The 18,140-nt window shown below is 37.1% G+C and overlaps 1 protein-coding gene across 1 annotated transcript in view; it reads left to right on the plus strand.

Annotated features, from left to right (window-relative positions):
• The window catches only part of Clvs2 (clavesin 2), a 78,108-nt gene extending 60,209 nt beyond the window's left edge, over positions 1 to 17,899 (plus strand). Inside the window, exons 5-6 of the mRNA XM_042262121.2 lie at positions 6,368 to 6,588; positions 12,708 to 17,899. Of these exons, the coding sequence (XP_042118055.1) occupies positions 6,368 to 6,588; positions 12,708 to 12,795 (309 nt within the window). The 3' untranslated portion in view covers positions 12,796 to 17,899. The remainder of the gene's footprint in view (positions 1 to 6,367; positions 6,589 to 12,707) is intronic.
• The last annotated feature ends 241 nt before the right edge of the window (positions 17,900 to 18,140 follow it).

Consider the following 18,140-nt stretch of genomic DNA (forward strand, 5'->3'; position numbering starts at 1 on the left):
TTTTATTGATTCTCAGATTTATGCCATCTTAATTCTTTCCTTTTCTAGTCACCTGATAGACTTCATTCATGGCATAAATGGCACCAGAAAATGAAATAGAAAAAAAAAACCATAAACAGTTTTTAGGGTAATTCTTAATGTTGTAAAATACAGTGTAGCACAGGAACCCATAAGGATCAGATATCTTTCATGAGTTAACAGAAGAGCAAACACAAAACAAAACAAAATGAAAGAAAGAAAAGCAAAACGAATAAATAGCAAAACTTCAATAGATGCTCTTAATATGGAGTTATTCAAGACAAAGAACTCTAAGAGCAAACATTTCCCAGCTGAGCAGTCATGGATTCCTGATGCACAAACCAGAGGATCAGTCCCACTTAAAGTTCTGAAGGAACATCTCTTTAGGATGTTATTAAATTGTGGCTTTTGAGAAATGGTAGTGTGGTGATTTATAAATCTTCAAAGCTGAACATATATATCCTAATACTAAGTAAATTGAAGGATATGTCAGCAGGAGAATGGTGTTGTTAAAAAACACATGATATAGAAAAAGCTGACACTTGTTTCCCTGTTGGGCAGGAGCAGAGTTGAAAGTGTTGACCAGTGAAGGGCTTCATACAAAGGGTACTTTCAAACAAAGATTGCAAAATAGTAGGTCATGAATATGTTGAGGGAGAAATATCCAGGAAGAAGAAAAATCCAGTACAACTACTCTAAGACAGTGGTGGGAGGTTGCTTGGGGATGGTCTGTGTGTCAAATCTGTTGCTCTCATTGGTCAATAAATAAAACACTGATTGGCCAGTGGCTAGGCAGGAAGTATAGGTGGGACTAACAGAGAGGAGAAATGAAAGAACAGGAAGGTGAAAGGGAGTCACTGCCAGCCACCGCCATGACAAACAGCATGTGAAGACGCTGGTAAGCCACAAGCCACATGGCAAGGTATAGATTTATAGAAATGGATTAATTTAAGATATAAGAACAGTTAGCAAGAAGCCTGCCATGGCCATACAGTTTGTAAGCAATATAAGTCTCTGTGTTTACTTGGTTGGGTCTGAGCGGCTGTGGGACTGGCGGGTGAGAGAGATTTGTCCTGACTGTGGGCAAGGCAGAAAACTCTAGCTACAGGAGGTGGATTAAAAAGAGGAAATATGGGGCCATATAGGGTTTGCTTATTGCAGTGAACAGAGTAGTCAATGGTGAACTGTGAGCAGAATGATGTAATCCGGTGTATGTGTTGTCATGGCCATTCTGGCTGCCATGTTGAGAGCATTCTTAAGGAGGAAGAGTGGCAGGAGGCTGAAAACCCAGGAGACCTGGGCTGTGGCATCACATAGTAGAAGGTGGCTCTAGTTAGAACTGTAGCTGCTCTGAGTGGTAGCAAAAAAAAAAAAAAAAGAAGAAGAAGAAGAAGAAGAATTTTGGACAACTTGGATGATGCAAGAAGTAAATTATGATTGATATGTATTGACTTGAGGAACAGAAAGGATAACCAAACCATTACTGATGGTAAGAATAAGTAAGGAGAAGCAGTTTCGGGGTAAGATTTTTGAGTTCAGTTTTGGACCTTTTGGATTTGAGGTACCCATTGGACATTGAAATGAAAATGTCAATTAGAGAGCGAGAAAGAGAGAGTGGAAGTTTAAATACAGAGTTCAAGAGAAAGGTCTGGATTTAAGACACATGTTTTTAGAGTTTAGTTAGTATTATAAATCTACAGATGGAATGAAACTAACAAAGAGTGTAGTTCAAGAATAATAAATCTGGTTAAAACATTAGAGTTTGGCTGGGAATGGTAGCATATGCTTTAATCCCAGCACCTGAGAGGCCAAGGAAGGTGGATATCTGAAAATTTAAGGGCAGTCTGGCCTACATAATGAGCAAAATGGATTCCAGGCCAACCAGGCTATATAGTTGAGACCCTATCTTAAAAAAGAAAAGATGGAGTCATCAGCAAAGAAGAACTGGACACTGAGTTCCTCAGGGAGAGCAAAATTGACAGAAGGTGATATCATGTAGGGTTAAGAGATCAGTTAGATATGGACTGGACTTATAACATGTTAAAGAGAGTATTTGGACAGTGAATAGAAACAAGGTTTTATGCATCTGTTTGTAAGGTATTGAAGACAGCAAGATTTTTTTCCCCTCAGATGGGAAAGAAAGGTTCATGTTTTAATATGAGAAAAACAAGGGAAAATTGTTGGGAAATAAAACTGAGTTGAGGAAAGAGAATGGATCTTGTTTTGCTGGTGTAATGGTTAGTCTTTGTGGGCTTTACACTGTCTCTGTTCTATCAGTGAGGCAGAACACATGGGCACAGATGCTGGTGGGTGGATCTCAGCTGGCTGCCCTATTTCCTCAGTGAGAGTGGAATCAAGGCCAATACTGAAAGTAATGCTGATGGAGGAGGTAGCAGAGTGTTCCAGAATTTACTGCTCTAAGGCTGGTTTTTAACCACAACACCTTCATGACTTGATGGAGGATTTCGTTATAATTTTGAAACACATCTGATGTTTTCCAAGTTAGATAGCTGGTACAATAAGAGTTTTGAAGCTTAGATTTTTTAGGGGAAATATTATTGATTGAAGAATATTGGTGTACATACACGCGCGTGTGCATGTGTGTGTGTGTGCGCACGCACACACACACAAAGTAAAAACAAAAATAAGACTGATATCTCTGGATGGTAAAAAGGCTGTGTGGTCTTAAACTACAGTGGAAACGTTATATTTTCAATTAACCTGGTTTACTGTGGTGCAGATGGCATCTTCCAACACTGTAATTACCTACTAAAGGATCTGATTGTTCTGTGCACTGGCCAATGTTTGGCTGATATCTGTTTTTAATCTTCCATAATTTGTTAAAAAATAATAGCTGATTGGTGATTTGCATCTCTCAGAGTTTACCTGATGAAAAAGATATATTTTTCTATATATTTATATCTGTGGGGTCTAAAGCTACAATGAACAAATGTGAATATGTTAGTTAACCTGTTCATCTTGAGCCCCAAATGTGAAATTAAGTTACTTATAAACTATGCTTTTAAAATAAATATTAAAGAAATTTGCATACTATGTTAATGATGCTTTTTGAATGATCTATAATTTTGTGATAATAGAAATGGAAGTAAAAAAAAAGCAAGTTACAATTTCAAAGTTTCTTATTATCTGATTGGAAATGGAAGGTCCATTAACTAATGATAAAGACTTGATTATGAAGGAGGACTTGAGAGTCACATACTTTTTTTTTAACTTTTTAAAATTTGATTTTCAACAATTTAACACGTGTATGCACATAGACATAAAGCTATATATGCATATATATGTGTATATAATGTATTCTGATTTCTGTCACCCATCTTCTCTTGTCTCTTTCCACCCTACTACCCATAGCCTCACCTCTCTATTAACTGAGTTTAACTGGGCCTTCTTAGTGATTATGGGTTTGGAATTATCCATTGCAGCTCTGTTGTCTCATAAGTGGACATAGAATTGCAGAAGATGTTGATCCATTCCCCCAGAACCCATTGCTGTCCAATAGTTCAGCAGGGAAGGGTAGGATGTTGTGAACATCTCTTCATCCCATGATTGGGTGTTGGGAGGCCCAGTCTTCTACAGACCTAGGCAAAGCAACTGCAGCTAGTGTGAGATCATGACTGCACTGACTGTGCCATGTCCAGAAGAAGTCATTTCTCTGGATATTACATTCTTTCTGCCCTCTCTTCCACAGTGTTCCCTGACCCTTATGTAGAATAGTATAAAACGTCTTGTTTGGGACTGAGCACTCAATCATCTCTTATTTACCTCAAGCAGCAATGTGTCTCTGTATTCATTACCATTTACTGAAAAGAGAAATTATCTGACAAAGACTGGGAGTAGCATGTATCTACAGATAAAACATAAAAGTATCCATATGTTTAGATCCATATGCATATAAATATAAACATAAATCATTAGAAGGCAGTTTAGCACCATGTTATGTCAATAAATGCTAAGAACAAAAGTAATAAGCTCACACTTAGGGCTGGCAATATCCTCGTCCATGTTTTGTTTTGCTTTGTTTCCTTTTTCTGAGATTTTTATGCACACATAAAATGTATTTTGATCAAACACACCTCATATTCTTTTCCCACTAACTCTCCTCTCCTTTCCTTCCCATTATTATGTATCCTTTATTTAATTTTAAAGCCTTATGTGTCTACTTAAAGCTCCTGGATGAACATGGGTTGAGGGTGTCTGCAGGAGCATGAGTAACCTCCCAGGGACCACATTCTCCCATAGAAGTCATCAATTACCAATAGTATCTCCGTGAGGAATGAGATACTTCATGAGTCGTCCCTCTTCCCCCGCTGCCTATCCATGCTGGAAATTTAACTGTTCTTATGCAGGTCTTGTGCATGTAAACACAGTCACTGTGAATTCTTATGATTCAAAAACGCTGATTTGCTACAGACATATACTACCTCTGACTTTAAAAACCTCTCTGGCTCCTTTCTGTGATGATGTCTGAGCCTTGGGTATGTGATATATATGGCCTACTTAGAGCTAAACACCCCATAGTCTCTTATTCTCTGCATGATGGTAGGTTGTGGGTCTCTGTGTTAATTACCATTAACTGAAAACACAGGTTTCTCATATGAGGATTTAAAGATGCACTAATATGTGAATATAAAGGTAACCTGGAAACTTCATCTCTACTAGCTAGGCTCCATCATTTTAGAAGATTTTATGCGTGATTACTAGTCAGGGAGACTAGTAATCAAAAGTCTTAGCTAGTGTGAACTATGTGAGATACAAGAATTGACAACTGGCCTGGCATGATATGGCCCACTGGTACAATAGTGATACAGATGTAGGAGTAACAAACAACTTTTCTGATTGAAATTTAAGCCCTGCTTCATAAAACAGAATTCAGACCTACTGCCATTAACTGGGCCAAAAAATCTGTGGATGGCTAGATCATGGGCCCTAAAGGAGAACTTAATACTGCCATTCTGCTAAATGGACATAGTAATAAAATTCCCCCTAATTTCTTAACTTTTGTACCCATAGACTGCTGCATCTCTCCACCAGGGGGATTTAACCTGGTTTACAAAGGAGACGTGAGTTCCTTCCATGGACCATGACTCAAAACTGATCTAAGAGCAAATTATTAACCTCATAACAATTACATCATTATTGTACCAGTAGGCACACCTTGCCTGGAAGGTTGGTAGTGCAGTTCACAAGTTAGCAGCTAGATGAGACTGCTGATATCTCTTCTCCCCACAAATATGCATAGCACCTTCAGAAACTATGAAAGCTACCTACAGGTAGGAAGCATCCAGCTCAGTTCCAGCTTGCTTTATCTATACCTTGAAACCGCAGTGTGTGATATCTCCTTTAAAAGTCTTAGTAATAGTGACGCATATTGGCTATTAACTAATGGAAATAGGTTTTTATTCACTGGTACAATATTACTTTTAATGAAGTTTTGTTATATCAACATGTTAATGAATAGTGTTTTAAATTTGCAACACTGAAAACATGTAAAAATAGAAAAATTCATATGATTCTTAATAAAAAAATGTAGAAAGGGGTAGCAATTGATGGAGGTAGCAAATAATTGAGATTGTGCTTGAATTTGTCTTCAGACTATAAAAAAACTCCATGTAGACAATAATTTAATATTTAATTTAAGTATACTTATGATGTTGCCCTTTCAATTAACTGTTCTGTTTTCATTTGGACAATGAATATAGAAATCTCTAGGACCTGGGACACTGGTGATAATACAGATCATGTGTCCTCTGGGACTTGGGCCTCACTCAGCCTTTACTTACAAGGATGCTAATCTATTTTTCTTTACAGCATCCACTTCAAATTATAAAGCTCCAATAGAGTAGTTACAGTATTCCTATTCTTATTGACAATAGAGAGAAGTCGATATGGAGGCATCTTTTGGTCTTGATATCTTGGACAGCTCTCTCATGAGAATTGATGAGTCTCTCATGAGAAAAAGTTGACTGAACACCATCCATTGTGTGTTATCACCAGGTCTGCACAGCTAACACCAAGGTGACGTGGAGTTCTAAATACTCTGCTCTGGTCCTGACAGAGAAGCAGAAAATCAAACTCCTGATTCTAGGTCTTTAGCCCAGGAACTATCTGACCTTCCAGAAACTAAATATTCTTGCCCCTCAGGATTTTTATATGAAATGTTAGATAATAATACAATCTTGCCTACTTCACAGAATAAAGACTTAAATATTGTGAGAAACATATAACCCTCTTATGTTTGTTTTTCTAGCCTTGCCGTTCCCAACAGCCTTTGGGTGGTATTTAGTTTTCACTGTGTTTTTCCTTCCCACCTCTTGCCTTGCATTGATAGATATTTTTGCACGGTAACAACCTGAACAGTCTACACCAACTAATTCATCCTGAGATCCTGCCTTCTGAGTTTGGAGGAATGTTGCCCCCATATGACATGGGGACGTGGGCAAGAACCCTGCTAGACCACGAGTATGATGATGACAGCGAGTACAGCGTGGACTCCTACAGCATGCCTGTGAAGGAAGTAGAGAAGGAGCTCTCCCCGAAATCCATGAAGAGGTAGGTATGTTGTAGATTGCCTGGGAAGAGGGTAAAACTCCTGGGGGAAGGTACACTGAGTTTGACTTCCTCATTTTCTTTTCTGTGCCTTATTTCCTTTCTGACATAATTTTAAAGTCTTGCTGTGACAATGACTATTTTCTAAGTACATAAAAATCCAATTAATTACTCAGGAAAAAAAGTCATATGGGTTATATAGACACATACAAGCAACACACACTCACGTTCAAACACTACATTCAAGCTTATGTTACCCGTTCAATATTTCTCTTCAGTCTTTGTCTAAAGGTAGGCATTTCTGTGCCAACCACTATGTCCTTCAAGGTTTAGTCATCATAAGGTTCATTATTGAGTTAGAGTCCATCTGACTGTTTTGACTCATAATGCTTTATGCTGTTTCTTTCCGTTAGTGGGTGGGGGAATTGCAGATGCATGCTTATATAATTGGTTCTGCCTCTGAATCCTGTAGCAAACAATATGGCTTTGATTCTCTGGCTTCCCCAGGCCCCAGAAGAGTGCAACTTAATGGTGCTAACAGATAACACCACAAGTCTAATCACCATCAATGAAAGTGTATGCTTCCTGCTACCTCTAGGAAGATGCACATATTTCACTTGTTATGCTCAACCTTATCCACCTTTTTTTTTTTTTTTTTTTTTTTTTTTTTTTTTTAGCATGAAAGCTTCATGGTTCTTTGATTAAGGCTTTGATTCAGGTAGTGTCAAGCATGATCCTAAAAAGTGACTCTCTCCCTTCCTTCCTCTCTCTCTCTCTCTTGTCCTTCCCCCTTTCTGTCTCTGTTTCTCTTCATCTCTGTTTATCTCTGTCTTTCTCTGTCTCTCTGTCTCATATATGTATGAGCACGTACTTGTTTTTATGAGATGATGATGATGTTTGCTCACTACAGGCAACTGCACACCTTCTGGAAATAAAAGGAAAGGGCTGGAAATTTCCCCTGCTACCTATCATTTCCTTACTTGCTAACAAATTTGTTTTTAAGCTGACCTCAGGTTTCTTAGCTCCCTTCACTTGGCAGCCATGTGCAATAATTATCAGTAAACCTGAGGGTTCATTAACCTCCTGAGGTGTTTGCTGATAGTCTGCTGAGGATTTTGTTCAGTACTAAGTTGCCTCCAAAGTCTGCTTATGTGTAACTAAATGGACATGTCTATGTGTTTACATGGCTGTTTTTCTAACTCTAAAAAAGTTCCTAAAACAAAAATCCTGAAAAGTAATTGCCTCTGGGTAATTGTCACCTAACAAAAGTAATTCTACTAACAATTGTGATGCTCTAACATTTGCTATGCATTTATCATAAAATAGCCCTGAAAGGTGTGCCTGTTAGTTCTCACAGAAAACTTGTTAAAATACTGTCTTCTCAGAGCTTCTCCCATGCCCGGTGGTGTGTGTGTGTGTGTGTGTGTGTGTGTGTGTGTGTGTGTGTGTATGAAGTTTAGGAGACAGGTGTCTCTAATGACCCCTAGTCTCCTCTCTTAACAGTTAACAAAGGCATTTCCCTCGGCCATTCCTCCTGTGACAGTTTCATTCACACAGTCCCATCCCAGGCACACATTTCTCTCTTCAATCTAGCTGCATCTCTATCACTCACACTGTTGACCTTTTCCCTTCACAAGAATTTTCTGATTGCCCTCTTAAGTTCCGTTGTTACCTCATTCCCCTTTCCTTATTTATAATCCACACAGAAATCCAAACATCCTTTTAAAAATGTGACTCAAGTCATCACACAACCTCCATTTAAATTTCAGAGGACTGGTGATTGGATCACAAATCACAACACGGTATGACTTAACAAACCACTGTATCATCTGGCCCTGCCTGCATTTCTCCACTGGGTTATCACATCTCCTTCCTCTCCTACCTTCAGATGCAGCAGTCTTCTCTGCTTCTCAGCTTCTCCAGCTGGTCCCTCTCTAAAGTCTTTACTTGTCATCTCTGGCTTGAGTTCTTTTTCCATGTGTCTTCAAATGGCTGGTACCTGTCAAAGGACCTCCTCAAAAAGGTCTCTGCCCCTTTTGCAGTCACCCAGTCTTAACCGTTTTGATGTGCTATTCATTCTACTCATTTCATGCCAGTCACTGTCCTTTTAAGAAAATTTCCTCGTATCATTTAGCAACACTGTGAAATGACTGGGGCTATAGTATGAAATTTGTGGAGACCATGGTGACTGTATTTGTTTTGTTTTCCAAATCCCTTGTTCCTGGAGGTAGGCTGTCCCCAAAACGGCCCACTACATGCTAGCTGAGTGGATGAGTGAGTTGTTTTCTGCCTTTCAAGGCTGCCTAAAGTAAGTATTCATAACTAATAGGTGGCATTTGAACCTACTGTGACTAGTGGTGTCTACATGTCTTGTATAGACCTTGTTAGCTTCTGGTTATCAGTAGTTGCTATGCAAGAAGTCAAAGCATGTTGCTGATTCACACTAAGCACCTTAAACTGAGTCTTGCTCGTCTGTTAGCTCATGACCCCTAATTTTATGTTCTGCATTTAGCCTTGTTTTGAGAGAATAATTTTGATGGAGTAGAATCTCCTTTTAGATAAGCTATGTAGCCCTAATTTGAAGTCAGTTTGGATCCTGTTTCTTTACTCCAATTAGTTGGGGGCATTTTGGTCCTTGAGATCAGGCTTCTAGCCCATCCCCCAGCCCAGTTGTATATTTTGCTTCTGATGTGAGCTGATTAGAACTTCAGAGGTTCTTGTTCATTGGTGTGTGCTTATAGCATGTGAAGGTTTTGTAATCCTATTGGGGATGTCTTGCTGTGTGAATTTGCTGGGGGGAGAAGAACATAATCAGTTGAAAAGATGCAAAGTTCCCTAGAGTATGCCTGTCTTTAGTGCTGGGAATGTCTTGTGTCTTATACTTACAGGCCCTAGGATACTGTCTGACTACATGCAGCAAGACTAATATTTCACTTTTGTTGAATCATGAGTAACCTCTCAGGGACAATATTCCTAAAGAAAATGGATCCTGCACAACTGAATGTTTGCTGACTCCCCATGGGAGGCCTAACCTTTTGAGAGGAGGGAATGGGGGATAACTTGGAGGGGGGAAGGGTTGTGGGGGGAGCAGGAGGAAGGAAGAGAGGGAGATCTGTGGTTGGTATATAAAATGAATAAAAAAAAACTCTTAATAAAGAAAAAAACAAAAAATGGACTCTCCCTCCTCTATCGAGTCATCAGCTGTCAATAGTATATCACTGGAAGGTGGGACTTCCTGAGTTACCCCACCCCCACCCCCAACTCCACCCCCCCACAACTCATCCATGCAGAGACTTTGACTGGCTTATTGTTATGTAGGTCTTGTGTATGCAGCCACCACGATTATTAATTCCTATGGCCTGAGCAGCTGTTTTGCTGCAGCCATCCATTTAGCTGAAAGGTATGAACACTTATGACTACGTGCCAATCTGTATTCTACTGACTTGCATAATTTCACACTCTTGTTTCTTGCAGTTAACTAACAAGATGGTTCTAGTCCCATCTTATTGATAAGGAGATCAGAGACAAGAAAGATAGTAAATTCCGGTTCTCATTTCAGTGAGCAGACAATCACGTTCTGTGAGCTGCTTCCTTAACCCTTTTTGTTTGTCATGTGTTTGGGGTTTAGGTATGCACTATTATATTTTTATTCTCACTATGGTAGTGTAAAGTAGTTCTTTCCCAATTTTACACATAGAATAGTATAATTTTTAGGAGTTTTAATAGCCTTCCCATGATCAAAAGGCAAGTAAATTCGCTAAAAAAGTAACTGGGATTGAAATACTTTTCTCTGAAATCTAGGTCTACAATATGTTATTGCAGCCTGTTATAGCTGCATATTACTGAATAAATAAATATTGGATAATTAAATTTAACTTCCTTTGTTATTTCATGTGTGTATGTTTGTGTATGTTCATGTATGTATGGGCATGGGTACTTGTGTAGGTGTATGTGTATTGATGTAGTTGATGTCAGGTGTCTTTCTTGGCTGCTCTTACCTTATTGTTTGAAACATGGCCTTTCATTGACCCTGTTGCTTACCAGTTTTACTGCCCTGACTGGTTATCAGCTTCAGGGATCTCCTAGTTGGGGTCATAGATACTGGCAAATACTCAGTTTGTACTTGGGTGTTGAGGATCCAAACTCAGATCCCCATATTTTCATGACAGGCATTTTAGAAACAGTCATTTTCCAAGCTCCTTACTTATTTTGAAAAATGGAGTAAAAACATCCAGATATCCATAGTTAATGGTAGAGAGTTTCCTTTTCCATGACTGGATAAACCACTTAGGAACAATGTTGATCTTATACAAACCACCTCCTCTTTCATACAAGAAAGTAAGAATAAAACCTCAGACTAAGTGAATGAAATACAACCAGGGCAACTAAATACCAAAGACAGTCTTAATTATCTTTCTGAGTGTTTCCTTTTTCTGTTGTGAAGTTGTTGTGCAGATGGAGCCAACATTTACCCACCAACGGCTCTGAAAACTGCAATGCCTGAGAAAATAATGTAACAATTTAATTCCAATTCAGACAACATATTTTATATTCTTAAAATGTCAGATTCCATTCAAACTGAAGATAATGTATTGTGTATCCGGGTGTGTGTTTTAGCGGAATATTATGGCAAGCACAAATAATTTATTGATGGGCTTTGTGCGGCTTAAACAGCTTCACCATTTACTTCTGTGAGATGATTAAGACAGTTCAAAGTCTGAATAGTAGATGTAGTTTTATGATATTTTCTGTTTTTCCAAAGAATGGATTTTCTGTTTCTCTTGTTGCTCTTCACTTTGAATGCATACCATTATTTTTGTATGAAAATTTGTTAGAAATTGAGATATTAAAATCTTACTATGCATCTTACCCTTTGATTCTCAACTTTGCCTCTCCCCTTTCCTCTCTGTCTTCTTTTTCTCTTTATTCAATTCCACGAAAACACTCAGGGAAACACAGAAAAATTTACTCAGTATGTTTTGTAAGATCTAGTGCCTATTTAATATTCAGATAAAGTGAAATTCATCTAAGAAATAAACCCTCTCCCCACTTTAAAAAAATGCTCCCATTTTCTTTTTCTTTTTTTTTTGAAACGGGATTGTTTATTTAAATAAATGAGTCATTTTGTTGGCGAATCTTGTGCTTCTTAAAAATATAATTAGTTCTATTACACTCTTTCTTATTAGCATGTGCAATTGTAATTTAGCTGAGAGTCTTCCTTTTTGGAAGTTAATGAAGTCTGCTAAGAGGCACGTTGCTACAGCGAAAGACAATTGGCTGGAATGCAGCAATGTGGAAGAATTCATTACCAGGGAGGGCTCTAAAAGGGTAGCTGCTTCTTAATGCCATAGCCATTAAAATAGCATCTCTCTTAGTGTGCGCCATTGTTTCCTCTTCTTTCCATTCTCATGCAATTTCCGGTGAGGAGCTGGTATATAATTCCACCTTCTCTATCAAAAGTGTGTATGTACATGGGGTTCTTAAATTGTGTGCTTTCTTAGCTATAGACCCTTCCTGCCCAAATAAGCATTTTTATTTTAAACATCCTTCAACATTTCTTGAAGAGTTTAAACATATGGGTTATTTTATTTGGATTTTCCAGTGGGAAACTTGACAAAATTACATTCAAATTCTGATTTGTTGTTGTTGGTGGTGGTGATGTAATAATTAAAATTGAGAGATGATAAGGAAATGAGTTATAATTATTTTGGATTTGTTTTTGTAGATTATTTTAAAGCAGGAATGAAGCCTCTTGCTGGTGTTGAAATCATCATCAAAAGCATCTACCTATTAGTTTCTTTTTCTATCCAGAAATAATTTATTAGACAACATCTGTCCTACACTAGAAAATTTCAGTATCTCAAAGAGAACACTCTTGCTCAGCTGTCAGGACAGCATTAATCCTATTATTTTCTGTTTAGAACACGGGAAGCCAGAGGGGATTGTTTGCTCACTCTGATGCCAAACTCCAAATGTATGATATCCACAGCTCATAAATCCCTTGATGTGGGGGAAGAGATTTCACAGCCATGGGAGAAGCAGCGGTGGAGAAAAGACTGACGGGAATGTCATGCGGATAATTCTGGGCGCTAACTCGTTGTCTTTGGCTTTATTCTTTTCAGATCACAATCAGTAGTGGACCCCACAGCACTAAAACGCATGGATAAAAGTGAAGAAGAAAACATGCAGCCTTTACTTTCTCTGGACTAAGAACTTCTCCACCCCCTACCCCACCGATTAGAAATGGGAGGTACTGGCTTTCAGCAACAGGACAGCACTGTGGCATTTACCTGCTGGAAAACCTTATCCATGTTAATGTAGCATAATGCATAAGGCATCTGGCTTTCACATTTGCCTAAACCATGGGTGCCCCGGGCTAGATTTTAAAAAGTCAATAATTTATTCTGTAAGTGCCAAGTTCTTTGTAAATACAATATAGTCTTCACATCAAGTTTGTAAATTTTGGTAGTAATTTAATTTGGGAAAGATTGACTCACAAGTTTGAGCCAGTGATATGGACTATAATAATAAGCATAAAGACACATACACTATGGAATTTAATTAAATGTATCCCTGTTTCCTATGAAGCCATATTTCTGCTATCATAGTGAATTGTCTCATCGTCTTTCTCTGAAACACTGTCAATATTCAAACATACTTGGGCACAGTAAACAATTATTCCAGGAAATTGCTATGATTAATGTTTTCCTGTTCAGTGGTTTTCATTTCAGAGGAACTATCCTAGAGCCATCATTGACTGCATTCTGAAGAAAAAGAGTGGATGATAAGCTGGTGAACAAAAAAAGTGGAGCTTTTCTCTATTGTTTGATTCACAGAGTCTTTCAAGACAATTTATTTCCCCACTCAAGATGTGGAATTCTGAAAAAAGGATGGATATTTGTCTAAATTGTTGTCTTCACAATGTTCCATTTGGTTAAGGTCCCATTGTAATCCTTGTCTGATGTACTTTAGAATATTTTCATCTAAAATTCATTGACCAAGAAAATGAGAATTAGTTCCTGAATAATTTTGACAGCCAATTTTGAATATAAAGTTTATCACTTACAAATAGGGAGGGCCTAATTTCACATCATTATGTACTTGCTGAAAAATAGATTCACACACAACATACATATTGTTATTGCATTCTAATAAATTCTCAATATGACAGGCTTTGAGATGTCATGGAAAATGACTTTCAGTGAAGTCAATAAAAATGAGAACATGAGACAGACTTCAGGGTACCTATTCAAGGGATTTCAATATACCATAAAATGAAATCTTGAATATGTGGCACCTTAATGAATGTGGTTTTTTCCCCCTTTTTAAAAAACAACAAACCTCAGTATAGCAAAGATACCAGGCAATGAAAAGCAAGAGTTTTTCTTAAATTTAAGTTAATTATCATGTTGTTCTTTTATGCTTACAGTTTCATTTGAGAAGAGATTCAAAGTACATGACATTTGACAGCTATAATGAAAGTGTTGGAGAGCACTAAGACAGCATATAACAGTTTAAGTCTAGACTCAAATTTTTATATGATTTAAAGTTTTATTTCATAAATTGTATAATTATAGCCTATGTTAAACATCTCAATTTAAATTTCAAATTCTCGTGTAGAAAAGCAGGATTTTTTTATCACTCTCCTGGCATGATGAATCTTAAGATTGAGAATTTACCATTATTCTTTCAAAAAGAACATATCTCCAAGAACTTTTGGAAACTTGTATAAGCAAAGGCATATAACAGCTTTAACATACACATTAGCCAAGAACTTAAAAAAAAAAATCCAGTTATGTTTATGCAGCCCAAAATCTCAAAGTTGAATTAACACACAGGTCTTAAGCAACATAGGCTGCCTAATGCTTATAAAATTACAAAGATCATGAATTTTTTTTAAAGATACTTTAAGAATGGCAACCTTCAGTTGAGTGCAGAACAACAGTGATGGTCCGGGGACTGTCCATCCTTGTGGCAGAGATCAAAGACAAATGAGAATTAAATGCCAGGGCAGTTCTAAGAGATAATAACTGATGCACCAATAATTGATGTGTGTGTTTTTGTCTACCTGACATACATTCTACAGCCGTGGACTTTCCTCGTGTTGTAAACATGCATCAGGCAGAAGTCATTGAAATCAAATAAGAATAATGTAAGCAGGGACAGTGATGTATCAGTCTCTTGACACCCATCGTTTGTTGACAGGTTTCAGAGTCTACTAGCTTCAGATGTCATCCAGCATGGCCAGCATCCCTCTCCTACCATAAAGTTACTGTCACATAAAAATAACTAGTATCATCCACACTCTCTCCTAAGCCCATATTTGGAAAATTCTCATTGGCATTGCCAAACGTCTGCTCCTCTTTAAATGAGCAACTGAAAGTTGGCTAGATGGTATACAATATTTTTTAAAAAAATGAATGAACAAATTAAAACAATGATGCCTTTTGATTTTTTAGCAATGGTTTTAAAGCTGCTTAGTCAAGGGATATTTATTCAAATTTATAAATTTTCCCTTCAGCATCAGCTTAAAGCACCGTTTAGGCAAATCTTCCCTACTGCAACATTTTACATCATGTAGCAGTGTTTATGGTACACGATCTAGTAAATAAGCATGCCCGTGTTCTTCCACACTAGATGGTTCTGATGGCTTCTCCTTTTTACTTTTAATCCTGCATTTTTGCCATTTAAATAGTCTCATTACTTGACATTTGTGAACTTCTAAGAGATACCATATCAATTTGGAATAGTCTGGTTGACCATTGTTCTCTACTTTTTTAAAAAATGGTGCTGGGCAAGGAACCCAGTCCTGAGCATAGAGGCAGGCACCCTACATCTAAGCTATATGCCGGATTCCAATTTATATATTTCACTTTGTCTGACTTATCTTTTATTTCTTTCAGTTGTTTCAAGAACAGCTGCTCCCAAAACTGACTTAAAAATAAAGAACTCTTATCATGTTCTCAGCAACACATTTTGTTGGCTACCATATAAGATAATATCACAATATATACTCTAAGGAATATGAAGAAGTGCCTCTTTAAAAACAGAACAAAGCATCAGTTATGACATGCTCAGTTTATTTTCACACTCTTCCAAAAAACAAACAAACAAACAAAACCCAAGATATTCTTCAGTATTGTAAGAATAGCACGTAGATATCTCTTGAAAAGGATGTCCAAGGGTGTGGTTTGACAATTTTCATCCAGTATTGTTTATTGTACAAAATCAATGCAGTAATTTCAATCCATGCTATTTAAAACAGAGCATTATGTTAAAACACTATGAAGATATTAAGTAGAGTTTTTTCCAAGCAAGTTGTTGAAATGGGTATGCATGACATTATTTCAGCAATAGTTTGCATTTGTGTGGGCAGAAGCATTCCATAAGCCATTTCATAGAAAATGCTTGTTTACACTATTAAAATTCTCAGATTGCTAAAGAAAAAGGCCATGTAAGATGTTCTCTTTAATATGAGTATGCAGGTCACATAGTTAAATCCAGCTTTTAAGGTTTTTGTAACATTCCTAAGGGAACAGAATTGATTGTATAACACTATGAAAAGGGGAACATTTAGGCTTCATGTTACAAGGAAACCTTTAGAGCCATGGCAGGCTGTTTCTATTTCTACACACAACTTCAAGTTTAGACTCATGGTCCGTTATGAATAGTGTATTAAGGAAATCTGCTGAGATAGTTAGTACTCCTGCTGCTTTATTAAAACTGCCTAGTTGGATTGTTTCATACTACTCCTTTGCTTCTGTCATTGAGTGCATATTTATTAATGATTCCTTAAAAAGTTGCCCTGAGCCATGATGACATTCCAGAAAGATTCTCAATGCACAGTAAGTTGACCCAAGTCCCAGCATGCGCTGTTTCAACTTTTAGGTGATATGGTATTGATACTTGATATCAGTAAGCCTCAGTCAAACATTCTAGTTTAGACCTGCTATGTGCACAGGTGGCCTGAAATAGCTGTGTGCTCTTTAAACCTTTGAGGCTATCACAGGAAAAGACACACATGGGGGGAAAATGGACTTTTCTTGTTTTCAGTTGAGGAAAATAGATTCTCATATACTACTGCAATGATTGGTCATTGCTCAACACTTCAGATTGGACAAATAAATAGAAATACAAGCAGGCCTTGGCTTTGTGATGTTATTATCTCACTGCCTTTACAGTCTGGAGAAAATCTTTCATGCATCCAAGATTTTAGTTTTTAAAAATTGGAGGTTAGTTAGTGCCACACATAATGCTATGAAGTTTGTCATTTGAGAAATATGGGAATGAATCCACCTAGACTGTAGGGAAATCATAAAACTGCATTTTTTGGTAGTAAAATGCTCAAATTGAACCCTTTGTTCAAAGGATTACAAATGTTACTGTAGAAATGAAGATAAGTTAGAAACCAAATAGTTGTGATAATTATGATAACTGCACTTTACAACAAGGGTTGGGAGGTGTTGACACTGTAGAAGGTGTGTGTCAGGGTTTAACAGAGTTTCAGATCTCCATGCGAATATTTCTGTCCTTTCTGTTTGCAGAATTCTTGATTCTGTCAACATTATTTTTGTGAATAAAAGAGACCTATAGAAAGCCTAATGAAATCTTAAGAACATCTATAGCATGGACTGGTCCCCAACTATTTTGAAAAGATCCCAATGATCTCTATGTAACTGATTTACATATCACAGGTTCAAGTCATTGTCTTATTTCTGATCTAGTTCTGTTTTGGATTTTTGTGTCATTGCATGATGTTTTTTAGTTGCAAGTTTTTATAATAAACTTAAAATAAATTTTAAAAATTCAAAATAAAGAAAGCTAAAAATATACATTTTTTGTCTCCAAAGTTCAAATAATATCTAAGACAAAAGTTACACAAGTGTTTCAAAAGTATATTACTATTTGGCTTAAATGTAGTAACTATTGCTATTACACACTGTTTGTGTTTCATTACACATTATTCACTATTTGATTTCTTCAGAGAGTTCTTTATGACAAAGCATTAAGATAAAACATATCTTTTAACTTCAGGAGAGTAGATTTTTTTGCCAGACTTCACAAAGTTAATAATATACCTTGAAGTCACTGAAGATTTAAGACTGCTATCCTACTGTGAACTCAGCCTGTTGGTTAAATTTTCTTTTAAGAGGATGATGTAATAATCAATCTTACTTGCCTTGGATTTCCCATGGAATCAACTTTTCCAACCTAAGATAATGCATAGCTGTAATCCTAAATTATGTACTCTTCCATGCCCCTGACTAGGGCAATGCATGTGTATCATTTGCTGAAAGTAACAAATATAGAAGTTAAAAACATTCTTCTTCAATGAATATCCATCATAAATTTTGAACATAAATTTGGATACTGGTTGAGAAACAATGATTTTGTAGTACTGTTTGTTATCTGGTCACTTGGGGAACAGTGGAGTTAGTGCCTTAATTCCTTGTAAAATTCTGTTGAAGATTTTGTTAAATTATCCCTCATTCCTTCTCCATTATATGCTGTCTATGCTGTTCAGAAAAGTTAGAGGCATGCCTTTTGTTAGGGAC

The sequence above is a fragment of the Peromyscus maniculatus genome, chromosome 16 (assembly GCF_049852395.1).
Source record: "Peromyscus maniculatus bairdii isolate BWxNUB_F1_BW_parent chromosome 16, HU_Pman_BW_mat_3.1, whole genome shotgun sequence".
NCBI lineage: Eukaryota > Metazoa > Chordata > Mammalia > Rodentia > Cricetidae > Peromyscus > Peromyscus maniculatus.